The sequence below is a fragment of the Anarrhichthys ocellatus genome, unplaced genomic scaffold (assembly GCF_004355925.1).
Source record: "Anarrhichthys ocellatus isolate YVR2014 unplaced genomic scaffold, GSC_Weel_1.0 scaffold17, whole genome shotgun sequence".
Lineage (NCBI taxonomy): Eukaryota > Metazoa > Chordata > Actinopteri > Perciformes > Anarhichadidae > Anarrhichthys > Anarrhichthys ocellatus.
Window position 1 is genome coordinate 959,860 of NW_022280047.1, and position 27,826 is coordinate 987,685.

Here is a 27,826-nt window from a genome sequence, read left to right on the forward strand (position 1 = left end):
CTGTACAACATGATAGAAATGCAGTGGCCATCTTTAAAAAAAAGGACCTGAGAGGGATGACCTGCAACACCTCTTTCTTATTGGTCAATCTCACACCAGAGGAGGAGCACCACAGGGTCGACCACAGAGCTTTGCAGCTCCTGCAGCTGATTTGAATTCAAATTAGCAACAATCATGACAAAAATGACTAAAGCAGGAACTTGTACCCGGGAGAATGTAAACACACAATGCCAGCCCCGAGGATAAAAAACACAATGTAGCAGGAAAAAAGCACCGATTTTCATTACTATTAACAATTGAATAGAGGTCTACATTTTTTTTTAATTTACATTCGTTTTTTACCAGCTCACTTTGATATAAAAAGATAACTGGTGAATTGACTGTTCAGCTGTTAATCATCAGCAACACAAATATAAAAGGACCAGAGAGATATGTACTGTAGGTTTTCTGTTGAATAGAGAAGCTGCACACTGTACCTCGTGTTCTTAATTGATCAAAACAGTATAGTTAGTTAAATTGTGCTTTCTGATTATTATTTTAATTGGTAATTTGACATTCTTTTATGTTTTTGTTCAGTATGTTCAGTACTGAATTATTTGGCCTTGCACTAGTTGAATCACATTGATTTTATGACACATTTTGCGCACTGTCCTTAAAACATCCTTAAACTTGCCAATTAATATATATATAATTTTTTTTTTGATTCTCTCAACTCTGAATGTCTATTCATCATCAGTGTTTTGACTGTAATCTTACTTACTTTTTATTTATTTATTTAATGTATTAAATATTTTTATGAAACCTAGAAAAATCTTCACTGGAAAATGTTACAAAGAACCTAAATAGGTATAAAATAAAATAATAATGATAATAAAATAACAATAATAATATAGAGTTACCGATGTTTTACTTTACTATAAATATACATATATTATTTTTTTATAAATACTGATAATGAATAGACATGAAGACTGTTAGAGGTTAATGGTCAATAAGCCATGTTTTGTGTGTATATATATATATATATATATATATATATATATATATATATATATATATATATATATAAATAAATAAATGTATATATATTTCATCTTAGTGTTTGTGCTTTGCTGCTGCATGTAGCACTTTGGTTTTTGACGTTTCAGTCTGTGTAGGGCATAGCTTTACATCAGCAAGAGGATACAGTAAGTATTACAGTGGTTGGGATGTGTCCATATTGTAATATATGTGGTTGTGCAACCCTGGCTATGACTCACAGGTGACACAACACTGTCTTTGGACCGACCTGAGAGAGCAGCGACCCAGCAGCTTCAGCTTTTCACAGAAGCGGGATGATATCATGTTCTTCCTGCAAACTGGACCTGCATGAGAAGGAATAGGACACAGAGGTCACATGCCATGAAACACTGCATTACAGATAATATTTAGTGTATTTAGAGTGATTGTAACCAAGAGGTCTGTCACAATAAAACTATTGTGTTGATAGTGAACCTGCAAGGCCAGACAGGCAGACAGGACACATTGAGCCTTGCGTACAAACCTGTGTTGATCTTGCATTCCTGCATATTGCACTTCCTGAGTGTTTCTGGTTTGGAAATCTTCTCACAGAGGCTGTTTGGCATCAGGGGCAAATCCTGCTCACTCACACAGTTGACTTCCCGCTGCTGCTGACCCCCACCACAACTCACAGAGCACTGAAAATGCACATGCAAACAGAGTGATCATTTTAGTCTACTGCTGCCAGCCTATTTATTTTCATTACGAATGACATTTAGAAATGCCCTCAATGCCTCGAAGGTACTCTCGCTCTTGTGTGACTGACCTCCTCCCAGTCCTCAGCTGTCCAGTGAGTGCAGGGCTTGAGACTGCATGTCTCCGTGCTGTTGGGCCTCAGTGTGGCGCTGCAGCGATGGGGCTCGGGGCAGTACACCAGCCGCTCCCTGACGCCTTCGCCACAGCTGCCAGAGCACTGAGTAAAAACACAAGGATTCAACGGAGGTATCTAATTGGAACAAAAATCCAATCCACCTACATGTGCAACTGTATAATATGGGCATATGGGGATCTGGGTACGACCTAAATTTCCTAAATCCTCAATGTTAGAGGCTACGTCTTGCGACAGAGCAGCAATAATTGATGTCCTAGGTGGAAACGGTTACTAGAAAATGGGATGATATCCATAAGAATAACTTGCAAACAGAACACTACTCATTCACATGTAAAGCAGATTTGTTATGAAAAGGTTAAAACAAATAAGCCATTTAGGTTTCAGTCCCCCAAATTACAAAAATATTGGTGGCAGATATAGCTTTAAGCCAGGGATGGTAAATTTGAGCCACTAGGAAGCATACGCTAGATAAAAACAATTATGCAACCAAAAAAAAAAAACCAGCAGTGTTACCAACTCTTTTCCAACGAAAGCAGCTAGCAGCACAAGCTCCAAAGGTTACTCAATCTAGCGTCGGCAACACTCACCAAAAGCCACTCCCTCAAAATGATGATAATGAACATAAACAACGATTGTCGCTATTGGGAGCACTCACAGCTGTCAAGCTAACAGCTCGTGAAAGACTACGATGAGCATACTAGCCAAATTAATTAATTGGACGAGCTCACAGCAACAACCACAGATACCAGATTTCTTTTTCTCTTGTTTTTGTCAGAGCATTTGATTTATTGGTTGCTGTTGGTAGGTAAAGAGAATCTCAACAAATATAACAATACTTTTTTTGAAAAATAAGATTACCATCTCAAGCTTTAAGGCTGGATCTAAAATCAAAATCGAAGCAAATGAAACCGAAACCATCTGCATGCTTAGACACCACTTGAGTGACAGTATATTTACAAAAACACATGTATAACTCTTTAAAGCTATACCAAAATAAATATATTAAGATTTGATGAGTATAATGTTCTTACTGGTCCCCAGGGTGATGTACTCCAGGTCATACAGGGCTTGTGGGGGCAAGTCAAGGTGCTAAGGGGTCTGCTGGACACGGCCTGGCAGTGGAAAGGTCTGAGGGGACGTTTACTCTGGGAATCGACACACTGGACTTCACGGTACCTCCTGCCCACCACCACACAGGAATCCGGACACTGTGGATGACATCTGGATAAATGGCTCAGAAATACATGGCAAGTGAGAACTGAACTGACAGAGCAAACCCATTTCATCATATGGAAAAGTAACGGATAATAAGCGGAATTGTAATTAAGTATTAAGTGTAGTTGTCGGATTCGGTGACTGGAGGAAATCTAACGTTACTCACCTTGCTCCAGCTGCCACTGTGCCACGTGGCACAGGGCTGCAGGTGACATGTGCGTGCAGGCTCAGGTCTCTTCATGCTGGCACAATCCTCGTCCTTCTGGGAGCTGCACACTACTGTCCTCCATATCGCTCCAATCCCGCATGTTGTCGAACACTGGGGAAGGAGGGGGGGATTTCTGAGTGGGTTTAGGTGTATGCTGATTTAAAGTGACATGCGAGGCAATAATATTGTAAAGTACATCAGTTATGGAATGCTACAAACAACAACCAGAAATTCTTAAAGAATTGTACCTGAGGTTTTACATGTTTTAGCCGGATAAAAGCAGATAACTTTTCACGATGAACCACGAACGCTTAAGTGCAGCTTTTATGCAGTTGCAGGCAGGAACAGTATTTTAAAAAATATTTTGCTGCCAAAGAGCTGACTTTGATTAATTCCTTACGTTTCCCTTATTATACTTTGCTCATTGTTGGTCTTCTGCATTTTCTGGTAACATAATGCTTTTTCGACAACTCTAAATTGAAACAAAAAAATGGACAACTCCCAGAGCGGAAAACGCTCTGGGAGAGACCTGTCAATCACAGTAAGCCCGCCCTAAAGCATACCCTGCTTTATGGTCTATTTGACTCTAAATGGACCATCATTTACGAAATGAACATCATGCTGTATTGAAGAAGACTTGACACTAGAGATTGAGACCATAAACTCATGTTTACAGTGTTTACTGAGGTAATAAATCAAGTGAGAAGTAGAGTCATTTTCTCATAGACTTCTATACAATCTGACTTATTTTTGCAACCAGAGGAGTCACCCCCTGCTGGCCATTAGAAATAATGTAAGTTTAAGGTACTTCTGCATTGACTTCACTTCTCACAAACGGAGATTGCCACTTGATCTGAAGGTACAATTTTAAAGCTTTAATTTCATAGCAGTGAAAGCATGCCTGGAAGGGAAAATCTTTCAAAGTCATGTTTGTGGGCTACGTGCAAATTTACCGGAATGGTTCTTCACAGAGCAGGGTAATATGGTCCTAAAATGTCTGTACCCACCTCACTCCAATTTCCTACAACCCAGAATACATCCATGCTGACTGGCTCTCTGGCCCTCAGGTTGCTTTGGTCACTGACGGAGCTGCTCATGGGACTTTCCGGTCGCTGGTTTTGACCTTTGGAGCGACTGCCTTTGGACCAGGAAGAGGGCTTTTTGGCAGGGATAGTTTTCTTGGGTGTCACCGTGGGCTTCTTCAGTTTAACGATCGTCACCGTGGACTGGAGTGACGCCACAGTGGTGAACGGTTTCCACGCAGTTGTGGAAGGAGGAGCTTGTGTCGTGCGGATGCCAGCTGTCGACGGGACTGAGTGGTACATGGGAGTGGTGAAGGGAACCCTGTGTGTCCGGGGTCTGTATGCATTGATACAAGGTGTGGTGTGGGGGTTGGAGGAGGGATAGCGGTGAGTGGACCTTGCCCATGTTTTAGTACTGGTGTTTGGGTTGGGGTAGGCGGTGGTGGGCGCTTTGGTTGTTTGCATGGTATGTGGACTTGTTTGCAAAGTGGCCGTGATGACTATTTGTAGTGTCGGCGTGGTTGATTTAAGAGGATTTCTGAGGGAGGTAGATGTGGTAATATCTAGGTCAATAATCCCCTCCTCCTCTGTTGTCCTCTCCTCAACAACGTAGTCGTACCCGGGAGTATACAGCTCTACATTTGGCGTACTTCCCTCCTCTCCTTCCTCCCTCTCTTCTACCTTTTCCAAGTCAGTTGCTTTTCTGTCCTTTCCAGCAGAGTTGACTTTAGATGGGAAAACTCTCTCATCCCCATTTATCCTCACAACATTGAGGTTATGGTCGTCCGTGTCTACGATTTCAGGGATTGTAGGTGTTGAAAGGGACACGGCGGTCGGGGTGAAAGCGGTTGTAGTTTCTTTGGTGGTGGTTTTCTTCCTCACATTGATAGCAGCGGTGGGTGCCGCTGTGGGAGCAGCTGTTGCCACGGCGCTTGGGGTGGGAGCCCAGGTAGCTTCGGGATCCTTGGTGGGGTGGCTCTTCGGTGGGTAGATGCGCCGGTATTTAGGAGCAGGCCCGGGTCGTCTACGAAGACTTGAGTTGCAGCTCTGCAGGGCGCACAGCGATCTGGACCGAGGCTTGGACGAGACGTCGCAGGTCTTCTTGTGCGTCAGCGCACACGTGACCGTGCGTGAGCGAACACTTCCGCCACATGTGACGGGGCACTGCGAAAGGAGGAAGAAGACGATGGTTGCGTTAACTCAGAAAAGGCGGTGATCTGTAAGGCCGAAGTCAGAAAGACTATAGCTGCACGTACCTCCTCCCAGTTGCCGACAGCCCAGTCTTTTCCACAGGGTACATCCCTGTTGCACGGCACCACAGGTTTAGGTTTGAGGAGATGCTTGCACTCGATCGGGTGAAGCACCCTTTCCTCCCCCGAGACCGTACGGACACAGAGCACCGTTCGTTTACGAACCCCATCTGATCCACAGGTGACTGTACACTGCTGCCAGCCGCCAACCCACCACCTGGGCAGAGGGAGGAAGAGACTGCTGGTAAAAGTGATTTGATGGCATTCAGAGATCTTAACAGGGACCACATGGTAATCGTTCGAAAAATGTTTAATACTATATTGCCAATGCATTAACGGATGTTAATGATTTTTTAAATACTTTGTTTGAAGGAAAACAAAACCCTTTTTTTAATTTTACCAAAAGAACCTAAAGTTCCAAACTGTTATATGTTCTCAAAAACACAAGCAAATATGGAAGAACTTTGCCAAAAAAAATAGAGTCTATAACTGGCAAAATATTGATTTAAACCAGGAAGTATGTCATCGAAGAAGTAAACAAGACTATTAATCTGATCGGGCCATTGATATAAACTCTTGGTACTTGACAGCTATTAATATGTTCTATGAACACATTTAAGTGGTTACCAAAAGAGTACTGAAGTTCTATAACCGGCCCAAAAGATGAAAATAGCAGTGATTTAAATAATTGGTTTCATTGGTCAAATTCTGTCATTACAACCCTGGGCCAAGGGGAGAGAACGCAATATCACTATTGCGACTAACTGAAAAACTTATAATAAAGCAGTGAAATTACTGCCTTGTTCTTAAACCAGACGTAATATTTCATAGGTATCTACAGTAGCTAGTGAGATAGCCTGGTGTCTCTCCAATTTTACACTGGCAATAATCATCAAGAAATATTTATAGAGCTAAAATCACAGTCAAATATTTTTTCAGGACAGTTACAGAAAAAAAAACTGTTAAAAGCGATTGAGAGAAAGCACCTTGCAGGACAATCCATATTCTTGCACTTTCGGTGTCGGTCTTCTGGACGCCCGGCCGGGTCACACAGAGACTCGTCCACTACCCCCACGTCCACCTCAAAACACCGCACAGGCTGGTGCTGTCCACCTAAAATGGCCAGGGAGACAGAAAGCAAACGGGAAAGCAGAGAATTTCGTTGACTAAAATGTCCCCGAAATCCTCCAACTACCACAAATTTACGGAACGGGGAATTCTCTTTCTCGTCAAACGCAACACCGACCTAAGCCGCAGGTGGTGCTGCAGTCCGTCCACGCCCCGTGCCTCCATCTGTAAAGGGGTTCGATGACGTCATTTCCTGTCTCCTTGGTCTTCTTGATGGTGTACTCGTACTTAATACCCGGGTTCTTCTCCTGAAACAGCAACTGGCACACCACATGAATTGTTATGCAGAGAATTGTTTCATCGTTGAATGTTTGACTCTTTAGTTTAATTCCAGCATCTGCGTCTTTGAAATGTTTGAGAAAACAACTGGAGACATTTTATTATTATATTATGTTTGCATGCTCTGATTGGTTGGTTTTTCCTTGAAGTCACTTTTCTCTATCCATGATTGGTTGAAATCCACATTATGGATTACTTCTATAGATCTCAGAACACTGAAACATTCCAAAACTGTCAAAAATACCCTGCACTCCCTTCAACCACATTAAAACCTGGCCTACCTGCAGCATGACCGGCCATTTGGTGGGTCCAGGAGCAGTGAGGTTCTCCATGTTCCCGCTGCGCTCGTAGTAGAACGTCGTGCCGCCGGCCTCGTACTCCCCGTTCCACTGGATGATAAAGTTGCCGTTGAGGAAGTACTCCTCCGATGTCACATTTCTCAGAGCCAGGAAGTTACCCACCTCCTCCACTTCCTTCACCAGGATGTCCCGCGCCCCCTTGGGTATCACACCCATGTCCACGTACCCTGGGAGAGTGGAGAGGGGAGTCAGAGTCACGGCGAGGTAATGGATGGCCCACCATGGCTGCTGCTGCCACGCTCTTACATCCAGACTACCAGACAGTTTCCTCTCTGATCTTTAATGGAGGGTGGGCTCGGTGTGTGGGGGTCGGTGGCATGTTTGTGTGTGTGTGTGTGTGTGTGTGTGTGTGTGTGTGTGTGTGTGTGCACGTGTGTGTATTCGGCGTGGGGGGCACTGCCCTGTCTCTGTCTGTTTTTTATTGTGTGGATGGGGGGAGGACGAAAGCAGCTATGAGTCGGTCTCTGGAGTTTAATGATGTTTGTGGGAAGGTGTGTGTGTTTCTGTGTTTGTGCGGAGGTGGGGGGGGGGGGTTGCCCTTGCTCCTTGCTCCAAGCCTTTTGAAGTTCTACACATCTGGGCCGGTTATCTGGAAAGGATGCTGTGCGGGGCGAACGCACACAGACAGAGAGAACGAGAGAGGGAAAGGAGGAAGGATTTTTATAAAAAATCAGTTTTAGAGCCTTTTTCTCTATTAATCTGTCTTTGCCGATTGTGCACTGAAGTTATACTTTTCCCAAGCACAGTAAAATCAGACATGTCAGTCTGCAGGCACACACGCCAGCCACATACAGCAGGACAAACAGCTGCACAGTGTGCACGAGAGGGCTGCCATGACAACAAAGGAACAACACAATGGCGTAATGCTAATGAACTGTCCTGAAATGTCTCCCCCCCACCTGTGGAATTTAAGATTTCTGCACCTTTTCACACTCTTCAAAGCCTCTCCTCATTAACAAGTTGCCTGTTTTGAGTTTTCCTAATTGGATCAATTCTTTCGTCTGGGTGATTCAATTGGTTTCCAGCTGCTCAAGTGCCCCTTTTGCGTTAGAACTCACCGAAGCCCTCTCCGCTGTCGAACGACTTATAAACCGTCTCGCAGCTTGTGCCGTCGCCCAGGCAGACTCCACACCGGTCCTCCTCGGCGTTTGAGTCGATGCCGTAGTCGCAGCCCACCGCCTACGGACACAAGACATGTTCAAACGCATAGGACAGACAACCAAAAACTCCTCCTCGTGATCCTTACACTGCAGCTTGTCTCATATACTGCTCCGCTATAACCTCCCCCCCACACCCCCCTCCTGCCCTTCTTCTAGTCTCTTACCCAGCCACACTACCTTGCACACTCCGTTGACGCAGATGTTTCTGGACACGTTGTTCATGAAGCACGGCGTCCCGTCCGTCACAGCGTCGAGCATCCTCTCCGAAAAGAACTCCACGACTGGTCGACAGTGCAGCTCGCAGGGGTTCACTGAAGGTTGGGGAGAAGAAGTATTATAATGCTGCCTTGTGAGTCCGGTCTACTTTTTAATCAATGACATTTTTTAAATCTTTTCTGACAGACAAACCACTCGTGAGCCCGATTAAAAAAAAGTTAATTGTAGAAACAGCTATTTGAATTTGGGTAAATGACACAAAGCACAAAAAAGAATGTGTGCAGACATTACTGCACTGAACTGTTGCATGCCCCTGATGAGATACAGCAGCAGCATCACCGAGGGGCTTTCTAGTGCAAATGCTGCCCCCTGCTGGGTGACACACAAGATCGCATGTCTGAGGCTTTGATCACTCACATGGGTTAGCCACAGGAATCCACTGGTAGAGCTCATTGTGGTAGGGCACGGTGTCAAACTCGCTGCACAGCATCTCTCGGAAGGTCGGCGTAGTTCTCTGGCAGGGTTTGGTGTTGCAGGTCCGGTAACGCTTCCTCTCCCCCGTGCAGTACTTACCCCCGAACTCCGGTCTGCGGATAACACAGTAGCGGCACTTTGATTCAACCCTCAGTTCCCCTGGTGTCATCAGTTTGTGGTAGACATGGAAATGAATAGACAAACTCAGATCTAGAGTCAGCTCTCTTACTTGGGGTTGTTACATTCCCGCTCTGCTGACTGAACCCCGGTTCCACAGGTCCTGGAGCAGTGAGACCAGGTGCTCCACGAGCCCCAGCCTCCATTGACCGTCTCTGGGAGTTTACCCACAATCACGCACTCTCCCGAGATACACCACTGTAGCGAGAGAAAAACAAAAAACTGATACACATTAGTAATATGACACATATAATAGTGGCGGCCTTGTATCCGTAGCGCTAACCACCCCCATCCCCGGGGCCAATGAAATCCACACCCTAGCGAGACAAAGCAACCCGGGCACCACCCACCTTCTCCGGTCCACAGCGGGTGCCGTCTATGGGCGAGTCCAGTTTAGAGCGACAGGAGCCGTTCACCGAACACCAAAGAATCTGGCACATGTTCTGAGAGAGAAAAGACACATGTCCACGAGCAATGAGAAAAGGGACTCTTTTCTTAAGAGGATTTCTGACATTTTCCGTTGGCGCCGACGCGCACGACACTCACGTCAACCTCGTGGCAGAAGGTGGCATTGGGGCCGTACTGGAGCTGGCACTGGTGCTGCGTGGTGTAGCGGATGCCGAGGCGAGCCAGCGGGGTGGTTAGGTCTCTCTTGGAGGGACGGTCATCCAGACAGAAACCCCAGCCGCGGCTAGGACAGAGAAACGAAGGTGTGGTATTGAATGAGTGACCTTTTGAAAGACAGACGAAGAAGAAAAAGGGGCACAGGGTTCGAGGTACTTGTTTGCTTTGAACATTCAGTAAAAAATGTAAGTATATCCATACATTGCCATGACATGTCAAGAAACATGCTAACCATTTGCTTTTATACCGTACTGCAGTCTCCCAGCCCAGTATTAAGTCAAAAAAGGTGACGGGAAAACACTGAGAAAATGACTTGCGAAACGGTGATTTACAAAGTTTGGTGGGACGGAGTGAACTCCGACCTCTGACTTTGCTCCAGGCAAAACCGGTGTTGTCAGACAGGAATTCTAGAGTTCATCATTGTGACGGTTTTCAAGAAGAAATAATGAGAGTCAAAGCAAACATTTAAGGATATTTGTGCAACTCCCTCTAACGTTCCCTTGGGCTCTGTTTGATTTTTCTGTCATGTGCCTCCAGTCAAATCCACACCAGCATATCCACTTTATCTTCACAACCCTGGCGATTCATACAATTTTGCAGACCACTTGCGTGTTACCCCACAAAGACAGAACAATTGCATTAAAACCGAGTGAACCATGTCAGATTTTTTATGAAACGAAGCCTTACTCGAGGAAGCGCGTGATGTATTCTTTGGAGCAGGAGGACCAGGTGAGCGGCGAGCTGTCGTACATCAGCTGTCTGGACATGATGAACGGGTGCCTCCCCTCCAGCTCGCAGTCATTCCCCTGACCGTCGTGATGGATTCCAAAGCTGCGCACAAACATCAAGCAACATGACCATTAGTTACGATGTTTCCCTCCCCACACACAAAGGAGTTATGTTAGACGGCCCTCGGCTGTCGGCCCTGCCTCTGAACACACTGCCTGCTGACCTCAACAGAACTCTACAACGATAACTGCAAGTAACACATTTGTTTCCTCGTTTGGTTTGCACATTTCCTGTAAGTACAAAGCAGAAAAGTACAGTGGTTTTCTCCCAAACAGCATACTGTGAAGATTTTGTACATGATGTATACATTATATTAGTAGCATATAGTGTGGGATTGATCTCAGGTGTTTAGGTTTAAATAGAGTTTAGAGAAAGTTCCATCGCTTCATGCATTACTCTTTCTAAACAAAGGTTCAAGTCTTCCCTTCATCCAACTCAGCCATACAGTCCTCATAATCAGAAATGGATTTAAAAACTGTTGTCTTCTGATTGAACTGACAATGAAAATAAGGTTTTCTGTCTCCCAGGAATCCAAATCAAACTTTTCTGTCCATTCACTTCCACCATTATTAAAACACCCACATCACATCAATCTCATGTAGCAATCTTTTTTCTTTACCAGACACTAATGCTTGGAGATTTACTGAAGCAACTGTATTTTCCACTATAGCGACTTATCACGGGAGCGAGACGCTTTCTTTGTCACATGGCCAATTGTTTTTACGATATTTCATTATTGGGGGTATTTTATCACAAGTCCACACACAGACAGACCTGTGGCCCAGTTCATGAGCGACGGTGAAGGCGACCGGCAGTCCCGAGTCCTCGTTGATGTTGCAGCTGCGGTGCGGTTGACACATCCCAGACAGATGGGACAGACCCAGGGTCTCACAGGGCTGGTTCATCCCAGCACAGATGTCTTTCCTGGGAAAGGAAACACAGGCTCACCATGTGTTGTATAGGTCCCATTTACACCATGAGAGGGCCGCTGAGCATCAGGGCGTATCGTTTAATTTATCTATGGATGAAGCTGACCGAAGAACACGTGCGCGTGTGTGTCACTTGCCTCGTGACCAACACAGCAACGTCATGGTGAGCTGGGTGCGTGTCACTCTGTGGATTGAGGTTCTTCTGCCAAGCGCAGAAACTGGACAACGTGGTGTCCGCATGGTGAACGATCTTTAACCCTTTCTGCAACAGACAGTAGAATTAGAAAGGATATTCTGCGCATCTTTGGCATTATCTAGATTTGTGTTTATTTATTCATATATATTTTTTTACATTCAGTCATTTGACAGCATCTCAAAATAATGACCCTGAAGAAAAATGTTTGTTTTCATTCTTTCAAGGGGAATTTAGAAGGCAATGTCCATGTGAGCACCGTTCCAGCAGGGCAACCATTTCACTTTCACTGACATTCGTTTCAAAACAGGAGTTTTTATACACAAGTTATGACAGTTTTTTTCCTTTTAAGCCAAGAAAGTTTTGCAAATATGGTGACATTTTATTGGGACAAACAATGTTGTTTTCATCGCCAGTGCTACAGGTTCTTGTTGAACTTTGTGTCAATTTATTTTTCAGTTTGTCACACTGGTTAGCCAATATGTTCTTCCAATTTTTGCGTCAACAGATGCAAATTTGTGTCAATTGTGCGCTGTCCATGCACGAATAAAAAACAAATCAAAGGAGTCTCCTACTTTACTTCACCTCCTAACTTCCCCCCAGAGGAATGCTTTATAGATGCGTGTGCTTTTCTTGCAATAGCCTGAACACATGCATCGTCAAAGAAAGACATCCCGACACCGACTTCTTCGGGAAAGTGTTACCTCTTCTCCCTGGAGTAGAATGAGGCGAACCAAGATGACGTGGACGGCGTTCCCGATACTGGCATCATGAAAGATCCCAGCCACCTGTCGACACCGAAACCATTCACCAATAAAACTATATATTTTTTAAACTTAACATAAGATGTGAAGAGTTAAATCTGATTCTAACTCCTCACCATGTTCATGATGGTGAAGATGTAGGACTCCACGTTATCGCTGCCGTGGTATTCTATGAGCTTGGCGTCGACCACCACCATGGTCTCCACCCAGCGTTCTCTGCTGACCGAGCGCGGCCAGCGAGGCTGAGCCCGGTCCTCCCCCATCTGCTCCCTCTCCCACTCTTCCCTCTCCCTCTCCACCTGGACAGAGTCGATTGGAGCATCTAGAGCGCGGACGAAGGAAGACATCACTTGCTATACACTCAGGGCTTATCCTCGCTTGACACAGGCGGAGACGGAGTAAAAAAAAAATGCTCACGAACATCTGCAGTTCCACACACATTGAGATACACACCTTGAACTCCGCAGGGGCTTGGCGTCTCTTTGGACTCAACGCTGCGTTTGTTTCTCTGACGTCCTGTTAGAACTCTTGGATAGACGATATGGGGTTCTGGAGTCCCCGCAGGATCATCGGGGGACTTCTGGACAGGTTCGATAAAGTAGTGTCCCTCCGGCAGCGAGAAGAAGCCTCTCTGAGGAAGATAAAATGAACATGCATCAAGTAGAAATGAGTGAGTCTGGATCAATCCCTTCCATTGCACTGAAAAATCAAAAAAGGGCAAATATATTGACACGAGGCTCTGCTCAGTCACAGCTACGGATTGTTAATAACAATTAAAAAGATGATTCATTTCATCCCAAAATCATGCCTAATGCAGCTTCAAGTAGCATTCTTTTGTGTTAAAGCATTTACAACAACAAATGTCCCGCAATTCAATATTTCCCACACTTCAACAGATGGACTTTCTCTACTGAAAAAATGGCCATTCCTCAGTAATTTCCATCTGGGTGGAATCCATCATTACTCAACAGATCTGAATATATGTTGTGCTTTCTCCTTCCCCGAGGCACATTCTCCGTCTGCCGCTGCTGCAGCAGCAACACAAAGATGTTTTCCTAAGTATGCCGTGCGTGTTCTTACTGGTGCAGACTGTTCACTTGCCAACCGGTGAGCTCTGCTGGCAAAAAGCACACATGTATGAGTACTTGGGTAGGGCGCCCTCGCACACAGACGTACCCACATGAACACACAGATGCACGCAAACGCACAAAAACCTTTTGACTTCTAAACCAAGCACAATCTGAATGTCTCAAGTCAAGCTCAGTGCAAGTTCTCATCATTTAGTTAAGTGTGTGTGTGTGGGTGTGTGTGTGTCTGTGAGAGAGAGAGAGTGAGACCAAACAAGCCCAAACTGTTCCCGGATGAACCCCTCCCTCTCCCCTTAAACAAACTTTCAAGAAACAGAATGAGAGAGAGAGATGCATACTCATTTTGACGGCCAAACAGATGGAAAAAGCACAACTGAGTGAAAGAATTTTAATTTATTTTCCTCCGCAGGAATTTTGCATGTTTTCATGAGCATGAAAAAATGTATCCAAGGAGATTTAATTTTAAACGCAATTGTGTGTTGAATCGAACAAGACCAACGCCATGTATTTCCGAGAATATGATGTTGATTGCACCTGATTCTTGGATCTCTTCTCAGTGTTTTTGGAGACAGAGGCAGATGTGAAAAACCAGGCCATGCAGTGCTTACAGTTGTGGTTCCCCAGGGTCGACCCCGCTGTTTGCTGCTGTAACTCACTCTTCAGCTTTCTGGGTCATCCTGGCATGTTTCTTGTGTTTTAGCTGCATTCATTCAGCAGGCTGCAGAGCTCTGGCTGAGTATCATGTTTCTCCATTCAGGGAGTTCAGAAAGTGCAAATCTAGAAGAGCACTCCCTTTGGAAAAACTATATTACTCCACCCGTTAAACCGAACCTTGTAAAATAAGATGGAGTGTCCACAATCTGGAGCAGAAGCTTTCGATACAAACAAGCTCTTCAGGCTTTTTAATCGGTGTTGTAGTCAAGACAACCTAAACCGAGACCAAAATCAGAGTGTATCGAGACCAGACAGACTTTGAGTTGTTGAGACCAAGTCAAGACCAAGACTAGACTGTATCGAGACAATACCGAGACCTTAAGGGGTTGAGACCAAGTCAAGGCCAGAATGTATCAAGACAAGAACAAGATTTTGATGAGTTGAGACCAGGTCAAGACGAAGACCAGACTGTATCCAGACAAGACAGAGACTTTGATGGGTTGAGACCATGCCAATGACGAGATGAGGCAGAGACCTTCAAATAGTGGTCTTGAGACTGGTTTCAAGTACTACAACGTTGCTTGTTATTTCATTCAAAAATCACCAGAACAGCAACAATAACCATGAACAAAATTCGACCTCTGATTAAATGTAGCAATGATTAAGAGGTTTTCCACTGACTCAGAGCATGGCCTTCAGCCAGGGGTCCCTGAGTTGCCGTGGACTCATACTCAAAGCATGCAGGCCGATATGCCTGCTGGGAACACTTGCCACCGGTCCTGTGCAGAAAAATACTCCACACGCTCTTCTTTCAATCATGTTGTCCAGGGTCAACATGATTTAACCTCAATAAGATTTGTTATTTGTTTATTTGTGATCCATATAAGGGCAGATACTCTGTCATCACGGTGTCTCCTATATGTTGAACTTCCAAGTGAGTCCCGGCAGTGAGAAGCAGGTGGTGGAGTGCAGATCAACCAGGAAGGAATGCTACAGAGAGGCCAATCCAAACACTCAGGCTATAGCTCTGCTTGATCTGTATGATCTGCATACCAAAGGCAGCGCGGCACTGCACGGCTTCGCTTGTACAGTGCTGTTACGGTGATCGTTAAATCACCACGTACAGGTCTTGTGTGATGTCTGCGCTCAACCAACAAAGACAAGGGTACCAACTAAGACTTCCATCTGAGCAAAAATAGGGACGCAACCGTTTTGTTGTTGTTGTTTTTTGCTCGGAATCCCGAATACTCATCGTTGCACTTTAATTCACTTTTGCCACCTCTCCTTCCTCTGCCGCCACCCACCCCCCGCCCCTTCTCCTCCTTTTCCTCTGACCTAGAGGAAACGTGTTTGGGTGCGAGGTGCCAGAGCCAGGGGAGGTGACCATGACACAGGTCTGTGTTCTAAATACATCGGCCATGTGGAACTGCTTTACTTCTGTTTCCTGCTTCTGTGGGTTGTTGTAGTGCTGGCCAACTGGGCCTGTAATAAAAGTCCCTGCTGTTACGCATCCTGTGGCCCAAAGGAGAGGTGGGGGCGGATGGTGCTTGTTACTGCAATGTGATCAATCCTAACAAATATTCTTACAAAACTGATTCCTGATAATTACAGATTTCACTAGCCTTAAGTTTGTTTTTACTTCACAAGATAGTTCTGCCTGTGAGCTTATTTTACTCCTCAGAGGTCGGAAGACATTATCTTTTCTCTTCTTGCACAGTGCCAAGAAACACGCATTTAAGAGAGGAAAATGCCGACATAATGGGTCTGAACTTGCATGATCTTTCTTTGTGCTGTGCCTCGAGGATTACCGAAGACTGCACTGAGAGAGCTTCGGCTTCGCTTGATTTGAAAGGTTTAGCCCGGGGAAATTGGGGGGGGGGGGGCGCTGACAGCAACCTCCATCCAATTACTGCGGTCTTCACGGTTTCACATGTACAGTGAAAAGCAAAGGGCTTTGTAAAGAGACGTAATCATGTGTAAAGTAAACATTTCTCGCTGCCGCACAGTTCCATTTGTTGAAGCAAGTGTGACTTCATTTTGTCAACCAGAAGTGGGAGTTTAACTGGTGCTAATGAAGTGGCAGAAGTGACCACATTGTGGCTTTTTACGGCCTTTAAAAGTCTTCATCCTGCTCTGAATTCGCAAAGTGATTTGCTTCACCGACACAGACATGATATGATCAACACGAGAGGCGAGTTACCAGAGTTATCAGAGGGTACTCTTTAATAAGAGCCGAAATGATTAGGTGATAAATCTATCAGTATATGGAAAAAAAAAAGAGAGATTAGTCGTTTCAAATACCTTTCAGGCAAAATTCCCCCCAAAACAATGCAGGTTCCAGCTTCTGAGATGAGAAGATTTGCTGCTTGTCTTTGTCATATATTACAGTACACTGAATATCTTTGGGTTTCGGTTTGTTGCTCAGACAAAACAAGTCATTTGGAGACATCACGCTGATATTTTTATAGACAAACGAATAATGAAGAAACTAATCAGCACATCCATTGATTATGATAATAATTACGGTTTTCATCAAATAATCAGGAATCGCTGACAGATCCCTTTTTTGAAAAAATGCCACCCTAACTTTTATAAACCAATGGTAAATGATGTCTTTGTCATGTTTGTTGTTTTTGCTGCTTCCTGTTAGTTTCTAGCCTTTGGTAACTCCTGTCTACATAAACAAAGGATTATCAGGCATCTATATTTCGAAGCAGTCCATCTCTATCTGTCTCTTGAGGGTGAATGAACTCCGCTGCAGCTGGGAGGGTTTTCCCTCCCATATCTGTCTGGCTGAGTCTTGCCGTTTGGTGGTTTCTCTCTGTGGTTTTAGCTGCTGTAGACCATCTTCCACAGAACAGAAAAAAAAAAATCAGCGGAACATATCGTTGTAGTTCCCCTGGTAGGTCGGTGAAAAAGGGACACACTGGAGCGTTCGGGATCACAGAAAGAAAGAAAAAAACATCTTCTGACGGCAGTAGGTTGTAGATAATTGGAATTCAGAGTGATATAAGACACGTTTCAAATGAATGCATTTACGAGATTTGGCAGGAAGAGTGCAGCGCAACCCACGCAAACATAACAAGGCAAGATCCTGCAAGGAGAGGCATTCCTGCTGTGACACAATGAGGCACGAACTCCGAAGCATTCTTGGGGACTGAAAAACGGACCCATTGCAGAGTTCCTTTCATTTGTCTCAAAAGAATATTGGTGTGAATTGTAATGGATGAGTAATTATGTCAAAACGTGCTGGAGGGCGTCTTTTGAGCAGCTCTTATTTTGGTGAAAATAAAGCTTAAAAGCTCAAAATACCAGTATGAATTTCTCCAGAAATGTTCATGTGGCGCTTCTCATGATCAGAACTCTTCATATGTTGAGCTGCTCTCTTGTCCTTCTGGGGCCCAGCTGTCTTCTCTCCTTTGTAGTTGTGAACTGCTTCTTTGATTAGAAACATTTCAGCTGCATTTAGAGATAAAAACAATTCTCTGAACAAAAAGACGTACGGTATGGCCCTATTTCCTGTCTCTCCATCTGTCTATTATAGTTCCAGACTGTAAAAAAAGAAAAAGAACGTGCCAAAATATATTACTGTCTGAGTGAAGAACAAAGTAAGGCCGCACGTCCAAGGGTGGGGGTTTTGCAGAGTCTCTGCAGGAAACGGACAGCGACGTGAATGAATGAGGATGAAAGAACAGAGGGAAAACCTCTGAGAGACAAAGAACACAGACGGGGTCTCTAAAGTTGGCCGAGGAGCAGAACCCGTCGGCGGGTCTGCAGCGCGGCCACTCTGCAAAAGGTGTCAGGAAGTCTTTTGAAGGGCAAACCAACACATGGAGCACTGTGAGATGGAAGGGTTCGCTGAACAGCCAGTGACTGCCTCACAAACTACATACCAGCTTCCTCTTTTTCTCCTGTGTGTTAAGAAAAAACCTACCTGCCAAAAGGGCGAAAAGGTGAAAAGCTTCATGTGGATGAGAGGATGAATGAGACAGAGGTTGTTGTTTTTTTAAATCGGCCTGCTGCGCACGTGAGACGATGCGATTCCTTACCAGGCCCTCGCAGGTGCTGATGGCAGCAGTTCCTTGCACGTCAGTAGCCTCCACCGTGCCGAGGAGGTGGCAGGAGCTTCCCCCAGGGCGGCGATGCTCGGTACTGCCGGTGGTGCCGTTCCTCTTCTCCAGGACGTAGTCGCTCGAAAGCAGCCGATCATTGGCGGTCAGGTTGAACATCAAAGAGCGACCCCCGAGGTCGACCTTGTAGTAGACTCGTCCCCCCAAACTGAGGGGTCGGAGGTCACGCCTGGCTCGCCCACCCTCAAAGTGGTGAGCCAGGGAGTGAGAGATGAACTCCCCATCACCGGTGGTCTTCACCGGGTGGACAGTGGACACATCTGACTGGGACAGCTGACCTGCAGAGTGAAACACAACAGAAGGGCCCTTGGAATTGCGATGCACTGATTGCACGGGCTTTTACTGCACACTGACATTAACATGCACTTTTAACTTCTAGCAGTCATTCAATTCACGCATGCACAGACTATGCAGCTTCCCATTGGAACCGCACCACACTGACCTTGTTCTGCAAAGAGGGGGAAGACTCCGCCGGAGTCGGAGAGCTCTCCGTGGTCCGCTGCCAACGTGAAAACAAAGTGCAGCAGAAAGAGAACCGGGCGCTTGCGCAAACATCGCATATTTCACGTAGCCAAACTCAAACCGCTGCAGAAAGAGTGCCGGGCATTGGGGTTCCCGGTGGCGTTAGAGGCGACCACTTCGACCGTGCGCTGCACCGTGACATGACATGACATGAACGCGCTCCGATGAGGGACCGGGAGCCCGGGTGAGCGTGGTTTAAAAGAGGGAGAAAAGCTCCACCGGCTCTGCAGAGGGAAGGAGGGAAGGAGAGGAGGAGTGGAGGAGTGTTCTCTGGGTTGCACCGTCTGCCTTTTTTTCTTTGCGGGAGGAGCGGCAGGGGGAGCAGGCTTCGTTGATTAGAACGAGGCGCTGTCTGTTATGTGTCCAGACTTGCACCAAAACCCTGCACCAGCGGCGCGTCATTAGCGCGAGGCAATTTACTGCCTCTCCAAAAAAAAAAAAAGAACGCTTGAGGAAATTGGGTGGAACATTTTAGGGAAAACACTTGATGCTTGCTGAGAGGAATCATAGATCCGCCTACAATATTACAACTGTAAACTACAAAATCAAAAGTGGCGTTTATTAGTCCATCAGAGTTAATGCAGTTTTCAAATAGGCCTTATTCCCTATCTCCGAGGCTAATATGACAAACTTTATGGCAGCTGTATCAGCCATGATGAGATTAAATACCTGTCACTTCAACATAAACGGAAGTAGGCCTACTGCTATAAAAATGCATCAACATATACAGTTATGTAATTGTAGCCTGTACAATTGATCTCCCTTTTATGCTCCAGATTCTGATACAGCTGCTTATGGGAAGATTTGGGGAAATTAGCTAAACCTTTTTTTTTTTTTTTTTTTTGCATACTTTGAAACGTATTTTTGCATTCCATGAATAAGAAACTGGTCTTAAAAGTCAAACAACAGACCAACCCTATGCAAACACATGCATTCTTTAGTTTTATTTGAGACAAAGGAAAGAAGTATTAGTTCATTCCATGTCAGACAATGATTTCCATACGGTTTAGCTCTAACTCTGCCTTTTATGTCAGTAGAATTAGATTTCAGTGTGCAGGACTGTGGTGGATTCAGGGAAACTGGACCCCAAGAATACTTTCACACTTCAATATATTGTACTTCCAGCCTCCACTGTCAAAGTAGACATGTGTGTCTGACATTAACGGTGCACTGTGGAATATCAGCCCACTGCAAGACATTATTTATTATTTCCAGAGAACATTAAAATCCCCCATGAACCACGGCACACTGTGGCTCGAGGTAAAGGCCCTTTTTCCGAGGTGGATCATCTCAGTAAATACTGCTGTGGTTCAGTTATTTCTCCCAGGAGCAGAAGGCTACTGAGACACAACACATTCCCTCCTTCGCTGTCCTGCTCCATGGGAGACACAGAGGCAGTGAACTCATTAAAATCATTGGCATCTGAGATTTATACTTTTTTGTTTCTTTTAAACAAAGCACTTGAATGTCTGAGACTGCTGAATAATGGAGCTGTGGCTTTTAAACAGGGAAATGTTTGTTGAATTTTCTTAATTTCTAACACTAATGGGCCAGGCTGGGGTGTGTCTCCCCCCCCCACTAAACCCAATAAAAGCAGCAGTGTTGCATGCTGTATACGTGTTTGTGTTGAGGTTTAAAGATAAAAAAAACACAGCTATTTTAAAACCAACAAGCTCTGCCTTACTGGAGCTAACACACCCTGACATTAAAGGGCACATTGTGTGTTGCTGGCGGGTGTTTTACTACACATCTCGAATGTCTGCTGCAGAATTGCAGGCTGGGCCATTAGCCTGATTTAACAACAAAGCGGTGAAGACATAATGCTTAATCGCAGCTGTCTTATATGAAAAATATTTATTTTAGACATGAATTGCATCATCATATACTCTTGCATGTTACTATGGCAGGCAGAGTTTTCTTTTAAAAATGCATCTTTGCCAAATATCCAAGTATTTGCCTTCTTATTGTTACCCTGACTGACCCCCTGAAGCCCTCTTACAATAATGTGCAACAGACTGTGAAATGTCTGAACCTGGAACATGATCAGGACCTTTTGTTAGACTTAGGTGGGAGAGAGAGAGAGGGAGAGAGAGAGAGATCGTGGCCTCATTCCTCATCAAGGGTTTCACCATGTCATGTATAGCAACATGAGGTTTGTGACATTTCATTACAGTGGTATCACTGTTTCCCAGCACGCATCAGTTTCAGGTCAGCATATTTAGCAGCTGGGTTAGTGACTGCTGCTCTCAAACTACAAGAAAAAACGAAGATCATTGTATCACATATCTATATGTATATGCACACATATTATTTCTTTAAATAAATAAAATAAAACACTCTTATAAGACCCACATATGTTCTGGACCTTTCAACCATATTCTGTGGTCTTCATCAGTGGGTAGAGTTTGCTCAGAGCTAATTTCAAGGAAAGCTCCAGAAAAACTAAAGTAAGTGGAGCCATTCTGCCATTCCCAAGGTCAAGAATGAAACCAACTGGCTCACATTTTGTATTTATTTCCTTATATTTTGTCATCACAATCTTTATTTAGGAAGGTATAAAGATCTAAAAATAAAAAATTCTGCAAAGGAAAACAAGTTATTTCCCCACCAAACTGGGCATAGAGTGTCACGTGTCTGCGCTTCCCTTTCTGTCCGCGGGAGGGAGTGTGGAGGGGGGGGGCTGCTCCGTGAACTTTGTTCCAGTAGTAAATGGGCGTGTTTGTTCTCCGTGCTCAAGTCCTCCGTGCTCAAGTCCTCCGAGCTATACTCTCAGGGAGGAAGGACATGGATTTGAGTCTGACAGGTACGGTGAGCTGGTGCGGCTAAAACTAACAGAAACAATCTGATCTTGTATGACAGAGGAGTCCTGCCGTGGTTCGGTTATTCAAATTATTCGTTTATATTGGCAGGGACACACGTGATACCGATCGTGTTGCTGCGCGAGCGTGCGTTTCTGTGCGGTGTACTGTGACCGGGTGACTCCTGATTACATAAACTGGAGTGTCAGCGTTTTATTTATAATTGTTTGCTCCATTCCTCACTGTGGTGGTTGACTTCCACATGTTGCTATCTGTATTATTTAGGTGACAACAGTGCAAATATAAATATAAACAACAACAAACAACTTCCCCCCTCCACATGCAGGGCTGCTCTACTCCTGAGCCACTGGGCTGATCCTTCCAACGCTTCTGCAGGGAATAGACAAGGTGAGATGGAGGAGCTCTGGACACTGGCCCTTTGGGCCCTGAAGGTTTGGCTCTACCTCATCGTCGGCCTCATCATGGTCCCGGCCATGTTCGGCTTCTCGCTGGGCATCTCCGAGACCTACATGACCATCCTGGTGAAAACCTTAGAGGTAGCCTATATGCTTGTTCGTGTCGTTTTTTGTGTGTCCCCTCACAGGTGTAAAATGTTGCAAGTCCTGCAGATTGTCACCCACGTGAGACATGAGTCCATTCTTTTTTCTGTCCTCCTCCACAGTGGGCCACTCTGAAGATACAGAAAGTATACGCAGAGGAACGAACACTCGAAGCCTCTTCATCTAACGGTGTGTGGAAATCAGGGGCTACTTGTGCTGTCACATCTTTTATTGTGAAACATTGGGGTTTAGAGTGTGACGCACGTCTTGCTCTGCAATGCTGGATTTCATAAGACACTTTATTACAAGTCTGGGCAAGCATGTTGCAATCGTATTGTGGAGATTTGCATACAGATGCATTTCCTAAATGGTGATAGCCCTTTAAATAAATGTGAAATTATAATAATAATAATAATAAGCTTTATTTGTATAGCACCTTTCATCATGAAATGCAGCTCAAAGTGCTTCACTAGAGAGATACAATAGATTATAGAAATAAAAAAATGCACAGGTGTTTAAAAACAGGCGACACAAGAAGCAAAAATAATAATGAAAAAAAAAAATAAACATAGGATGATACTAGTATTAAAACAAGCTGACTTTTTTTCAATTTTAAGAAAGGTATGAAATAAATATAAAAATAAACTTGAGAACTTGTATGATAGGCAGAACTTCACCTTGTTTCCTATCTCACAAGACGCAATTACTTGCTCAACTCTTTTATCAGTCATTAAGCTGCAGAGTCGTAACTCAAGGCAGACGTTTTGTCAGCAAACGTGTGACCTCTGCAGAGTTAAAAGTAAGTCAGTGTTACATTTCTAAATGTGGACGACGACGGGAAGAAGTGGAAGCGCTTCATTAACAGAGATGAGGCGGAGTATTGAATGCACAGTTAGTCCCTCCAGGTTTTGGACTTTGCCTGCTGAGTTATCAGATAATACGGAGTCCAACTCTTAGCTGTTTTGGGATCTGTTGCGGTATCTCATCGGGGATCTGAGTCTGCTCTGTTATGCCAAGCGATACGTGTCGTACATCTTTATGTGAAGCAGAGTATTTTTCTTTCATTATCTCAGAACAGTTTCGTGCTTTGATTTATTGCAACCGTTTATTTTAGCTTTGTGTTTTTACAGAATTCTTGCACAAGTAGAAAATATCAATGTCCTTCCAAGAAACACGTTCCTGGATGAACTTTGATTATTTTTCTTCCGTTATGTCCTCTTACACTATCGTCACAATCCTGAGAGACAGGGCAAGGCTGACTTATCTTCCAGGCTTGTTGTTAACTGTGTGTGTGTGTGTGTGTGTGTGTGTGTGTGTGTGTCAGGTCTCATCCAGAGGGAAGATGGCTCCATGGAGAAAGAGTTTGAGGAACTCAGATGCAGTCGCCCCAAACAACCAGTGGGCGGTGATTTCACACTTAGTGACAGCTTCTATTTCACCCGCAGAGGAATTGAGAGCATTGTAGAGGATGAGGTACAGTTTTGACTGTATGTAAACGGTAATTAGTAGGGGTGGGGGAAAAAATCGATACAGCATAGTATCGCGATATTTTGCGTGGCGATATTGTATCGATATACGGACGCCAAGTATCGATCTTTTAATATATAAACTATAAAAAAAAAATTTTAAAAGTTCTTTTTTTTTTTTTTTTTGAAAAATCAAATCAATTGCTTTTTCAGTCCACCAGATGGTGCTGAGTTGTTTTCTGGTGAGGTCAGCAAAGGTCCCGGGTCAGCGTGATTGGTAGGAAGTTGGTCAAAACAAAGATGGAGACATCTGGCCTCACAACGGGGTTAAATCTGCCAACAGTAGGCAGGCTCATGGGGAGAGAGCAGCACATAACTGTCTCTCTGCCCTCGACGTCCACGCATCGCAAGTTATACTGAGTTCTAGAACTTATATCCTACTTATATAAGTTATAGTTCATATACTGAGTCCACACGTTTGCATTTAGTTAAGTTGGACTATGTAGTAATGCAAACAGTTCAGTTTGTCAGGTGCAACATTTATGACATTGTTGGTCAGTCTGTCTGCTTGACAATCCTATTTTGCTGCAATAAAAATGATTGAAGTGAGATGAACAGACTGAAAACTTTATCTTATTAGATAAAACATGTTGACACAGTTTTCCTTTGGGGACATAATTTGAAGTTGAAAAAAGTAATGAATCGCAATATAGGCCTATGTTATCGCAATACTCAGAATATCGCAGTATCGTGATAATGTCGCAGTATCGCGATAATATCGTATCGCGGGATCTCTGGTGATTCCCACCCCTAGTAATTAGTGGCCCTGTTCAGCTGTTCAGATTTTTAAATTTTAGTTTTATTCTAAATCCAGGTGACGCAGCGGTTCAGCTCAGAGGAGCTGGTGTTGTGGAACTTGCTGACTCGCACCAACAACGACTTCCAGTTCATCAGCATGAGGCTGACACTGGTCTACAGCCTGGGCATTGTCGTGAGATACTGCATCCTCGCCCCTCTCAGGTACGCACAGACTGCCACTGTTAAGATGTTGTGATGCAGTGTTGTCTTCCAGGCAGAAACAATGTCAAAGCGGTTGTAGAACCATTTGATCTGGTAAATATGATGTATAAGCGGAAATTGAGGCCCATTGAAAAATGCATAACATCATAAAAATGCAAAATTATGATTATTCTTTTTTTACCTATCGGACCATGATTAATGTATTTTTGTGAAGGCTACATTTTAAACTACAGTTCGGGAACTAAAGTTCCAGTGAAACTAAATATTTGAGCGGTGTACAGGTACAAGAGGGATTTAAATCAAATCCCTTGAATTTGATTGGGCCGCTAAAAGGTGGACGGGTTCAGAATGTAGGAGCTACTGTCTCAAACACACACACGCACACACACGCCTCCCTTCTCTCTAAAACTTGCAGATTAATTGATGGATGTCACGATATTATTGGTTGAAATCGGTTGGTACTAGCTTACGGAAGCACACATCATATTTAGTTTTAGAAACCAAATTGTAATGATTGAATTTTGAGCAAAATATCCAAATAAATCTTATTTTTAGTCATTCTTTTGCATATATTGTTAATCAGGAGCACAACAATACTGATCCAAAAGTGTCAAAAAAGGAATATTTTAGTTTCGAATTTAGTTATAGAAAAATTCGTATACACTGGCTATTCGGTGTTTTATTATGTGTATGAGTTTTTATTTTATTTCCTTCTGCTGTAAAAGTGATAATAAATAAATGTGTTTTACTTTCTCCAGGATAACTCTGGCCTGCATTGGTCTCACCTGGTTGGTCATAGGAACATCTGCAGTTGGATTCCTCCCAAACTGGAGGTGACCACAAACTCTAACCCTACCAATAGAAGTCATATTCCATATTTCTTTTTCTTTTTTTAAATTCTTATGAAGGTGGTTCCCTCCTCACCCGTGCTGCTTTGTGTGTGAGTTCAGGATGAAGTTTTGGCTCAGTGAATGGGTCCACGTGATGTGCTACAGGATCTGTGCTCGAGGACTCTCTGCCACCATCCGCTATCACAACAGGTAAGTGAGCCTCCTCGCCACGTCGCCACCGAACAGTCCGACCGGGAACGCCGTCTGACATCTGTCTTCACCTCCCCACAACAGGGAAAACAAACCCCAGAAGGGAGGCATCTGTGTCGCCAATCACACTAGTCCCATTGACATAGTGATACTCTGCAACGATGGCTGTTACGCTATGGTACGAAAACTCCTTTTTTCTTTTTTGCTTTTGGAACATTTCTACATTGATGGGTCCTTTCTTTTTCATGCAGCCATAACTGTCAAAATGTGATCATCAGGTGGGGCAGATACACGGAGGTTTGATGGGAGTCCTCCAGAGGGCCATGGTGAGGTCGTGTCCTCACGTCTGGTTCGAGAGAGCAGAGATGAAAGATCGCCACCTAGTGACCAAAAGGTTGGATTGTCCCCCTCCCTAACTCCAGCACTTCTGTTCAGGCTTGTCTTGGCACATCTCTCTCTCTCTCTGTCTCTTTCTCTTCACCCCGTTTTCTCTCTCTCGCCCTCTCTCTTGCCCTGTGTTCTCTCTTACTCACTCACTCACTCACTCACTCACTCACTCACTCACTGACTGACTGTGGCTGCTCTGGCACTGACGCAGGTTGGCATGTAAAATCATGAATGACAGTTTCCAAACAAGAATGGATACGTTTTGGGAAGTTGCTACAGAGCGGTGACTCACGCGGTTTGGATTCCAGCATCTCACAATATCACCTAGGCGCTCCTCACAGATGTTTGATGTTGTCAGAAGTGTACAGGAAAACAGTTTCCATTACCCTATTTGTGTCGTTTCCAGGTTGAAGGATCATGTGAACGACAAGACAAAGCTCCCCATCTTGATATTTCCAGAGGGTAAGAGGGACCATGAGGTCTTCAACAGGCGGTCTGCGACCCCTAGGGGGTCCGCGGAGGTACTGCAAGGGGTCCGCGAAATATTTGGTTGATTAGACAATTTTTTTTTTTATTCCCCCCCCCCCAACATGAATCTGTCCATTATTTTAATGCTTCAGTATTGTATGCAAGATAACAGTTATGTTTATGCATGGCAGTGGCACTAATAGGCCATCACTCATTTTAGTTTCCACATTTATGTTTAAAATGAAAACGTCTATTTGAATAGCTTGTATGCATGATTATCATGCAATTGACAGACAATGTTGATATTGGCATTGGTATCAGCTGACAAGGTGTGTTTATAAATGGCAGTGGCACGGCCACCCTACTCACTGTGCCTTGCACATGTTTAAAATAAAAACATGAATATATGAACCTGTGTATTATTTGAATAGCTTAGTATTGAATGCACAGTAAGGAGGTATGTTTATACATGGCACTAGGCCTAGTTTAATATAAAACACTATATATATATATATATATATATATATATATATATATAGTTGGGGGTCCCTGCTCCATCTCTCTATCAGTTTGGGGGGTCCTTGGCCTGAAAAACGTTGAAGACCCCTGATGTAGAGGGATGAGAGTTACCTCATCCACAGCGGCTTTTCGTGTTTTGTCTCTGTCATCGAAGATTAAAAGTGTTGTCACTTCAGCCCGGTGCCCGGAGGAGATCCGGCTACTCGGCCGTGACAGACGAGAAGCTTTTTTTCATGTGGGTTTAATCCCCAATGTCTGCTGTCCGCAGGAACCTGTGTCAACAACACGTCCGTCATGATGTTCAAAAAGGGAAGTTTTGAAATCGGAGCAACGATATATCCGGTGGCCATTAAGGTACTGCGGTCCTGTCTGCGTCCCTCGTTCAGTTGTTCTCTCTGGCCTTCTGGCTCGCGTGTTTCAAAACACATTTCCTCGTTGCACTTCTTTTTATTCTTCTTCTCTTTTTTTTTTTTTTTTTTTTTTTTTTTTTTTTTTT

At 44.3% G+C, this 27,826-nt stretch overlaps 2 protein-coding genes across 2 annotated transcripts in view; one reads left to right on the plus strand and one right to left on the minus strand.

Moving 5' to 3' along the window:
- Positions 1-1,095: 1,095 nt before the first annotated feature.
- LOC116388618 (A disintegrin and metalloproteinase with thrombospondin motifs 12-like) lies at positions 1,096-19,403 on the minus strand. The gene is made up of 24 exons (XM_031856653.1): positions 18,993-19,403; positions 18,470-18,828; positions 13,132-13,309; positions 12,795-13,000; positions 12,619-12,702; positions 11,859-11,983; positions 11,567-11,716; positions 10,691-10,834; positions 9,926-10,070; positions 9,730-9,822; positions 9,432-9,577; positions 9,146-9,315; positions 8,690-8,823; positions 8,411-8,531; positions 7,275-7,519; positions 6,833-6,974; positions 6,573-6,699; positions 5,593-5,803; positions 4,322-5,500; positions 3,273-3,425; positions 2,923-3,099; positions 1,826-1,972; positions 1,544-1,697; positions 1,096-1,364 (listed from the first exon to the last, which is right to left on the minus strand). The coding sequence occupies exons 1-24, from the start codon at positions 19,108-19,110 to the stop codon at positions 1,249-1,251; spliced, it is 4,824 nt and encodes a 1,607-aa protein (XP_031712513.1). The 5' UTR covers positions 19,111-19,403; the 3' UTR covers positions 1,096-1,248.
- A 2,389-nt stretch (positions 19,404-21,792) lies between these two features.
- Positions 21,793-27,826, plus strand: part of agpat9l (1-acylglycerol-3-phosphate O-acyltransferase 9, like) — a 7,824-nt gene continuing 1,790 nt past the window's right edge. The window contains exons 1-11 of the mRNA XM_031856810.1: positions 21,793-21,875; positions 22,217-22,427; positions 22,553-22,619; positions 23,755-23,903; positions 24,771-24,916; positions 25,675-25,749; positions 25,867-25,956; positions 26,041-26,134; positions 26,235-26,350; positions 26,750-26,805; positions 27,599-27,684. Of these exons, the coding sequence (XP_031712670.1) occupies positions 22,284-22,427; positions 22,553-22,619; positions 23,755-23,903; positions 24,771-24,916; positions 25,675-25,749; positions 25,867-25,956; positions 26,041-26,134; positions 26,235-26,350; positions 26,750-26,805; positions 27,599-27,684 (1,023 nt within the window). The 5' untranslated portion in view covers positions 21,793-21,875; positions 22,217-22,283. The remainder of the gene's footprint in view (positions 21,876-22,216; positions 22,428-22,552; positions 22,620-23,754; positions 23,904-24,770; positions 24,917-25,674; positions 25,750-25,866; positions 25,957-26,040; positions 26,135-26,234; positions 26,351-26,749; positions 26,806-27,598; positions 27,685-27,826) is intronic.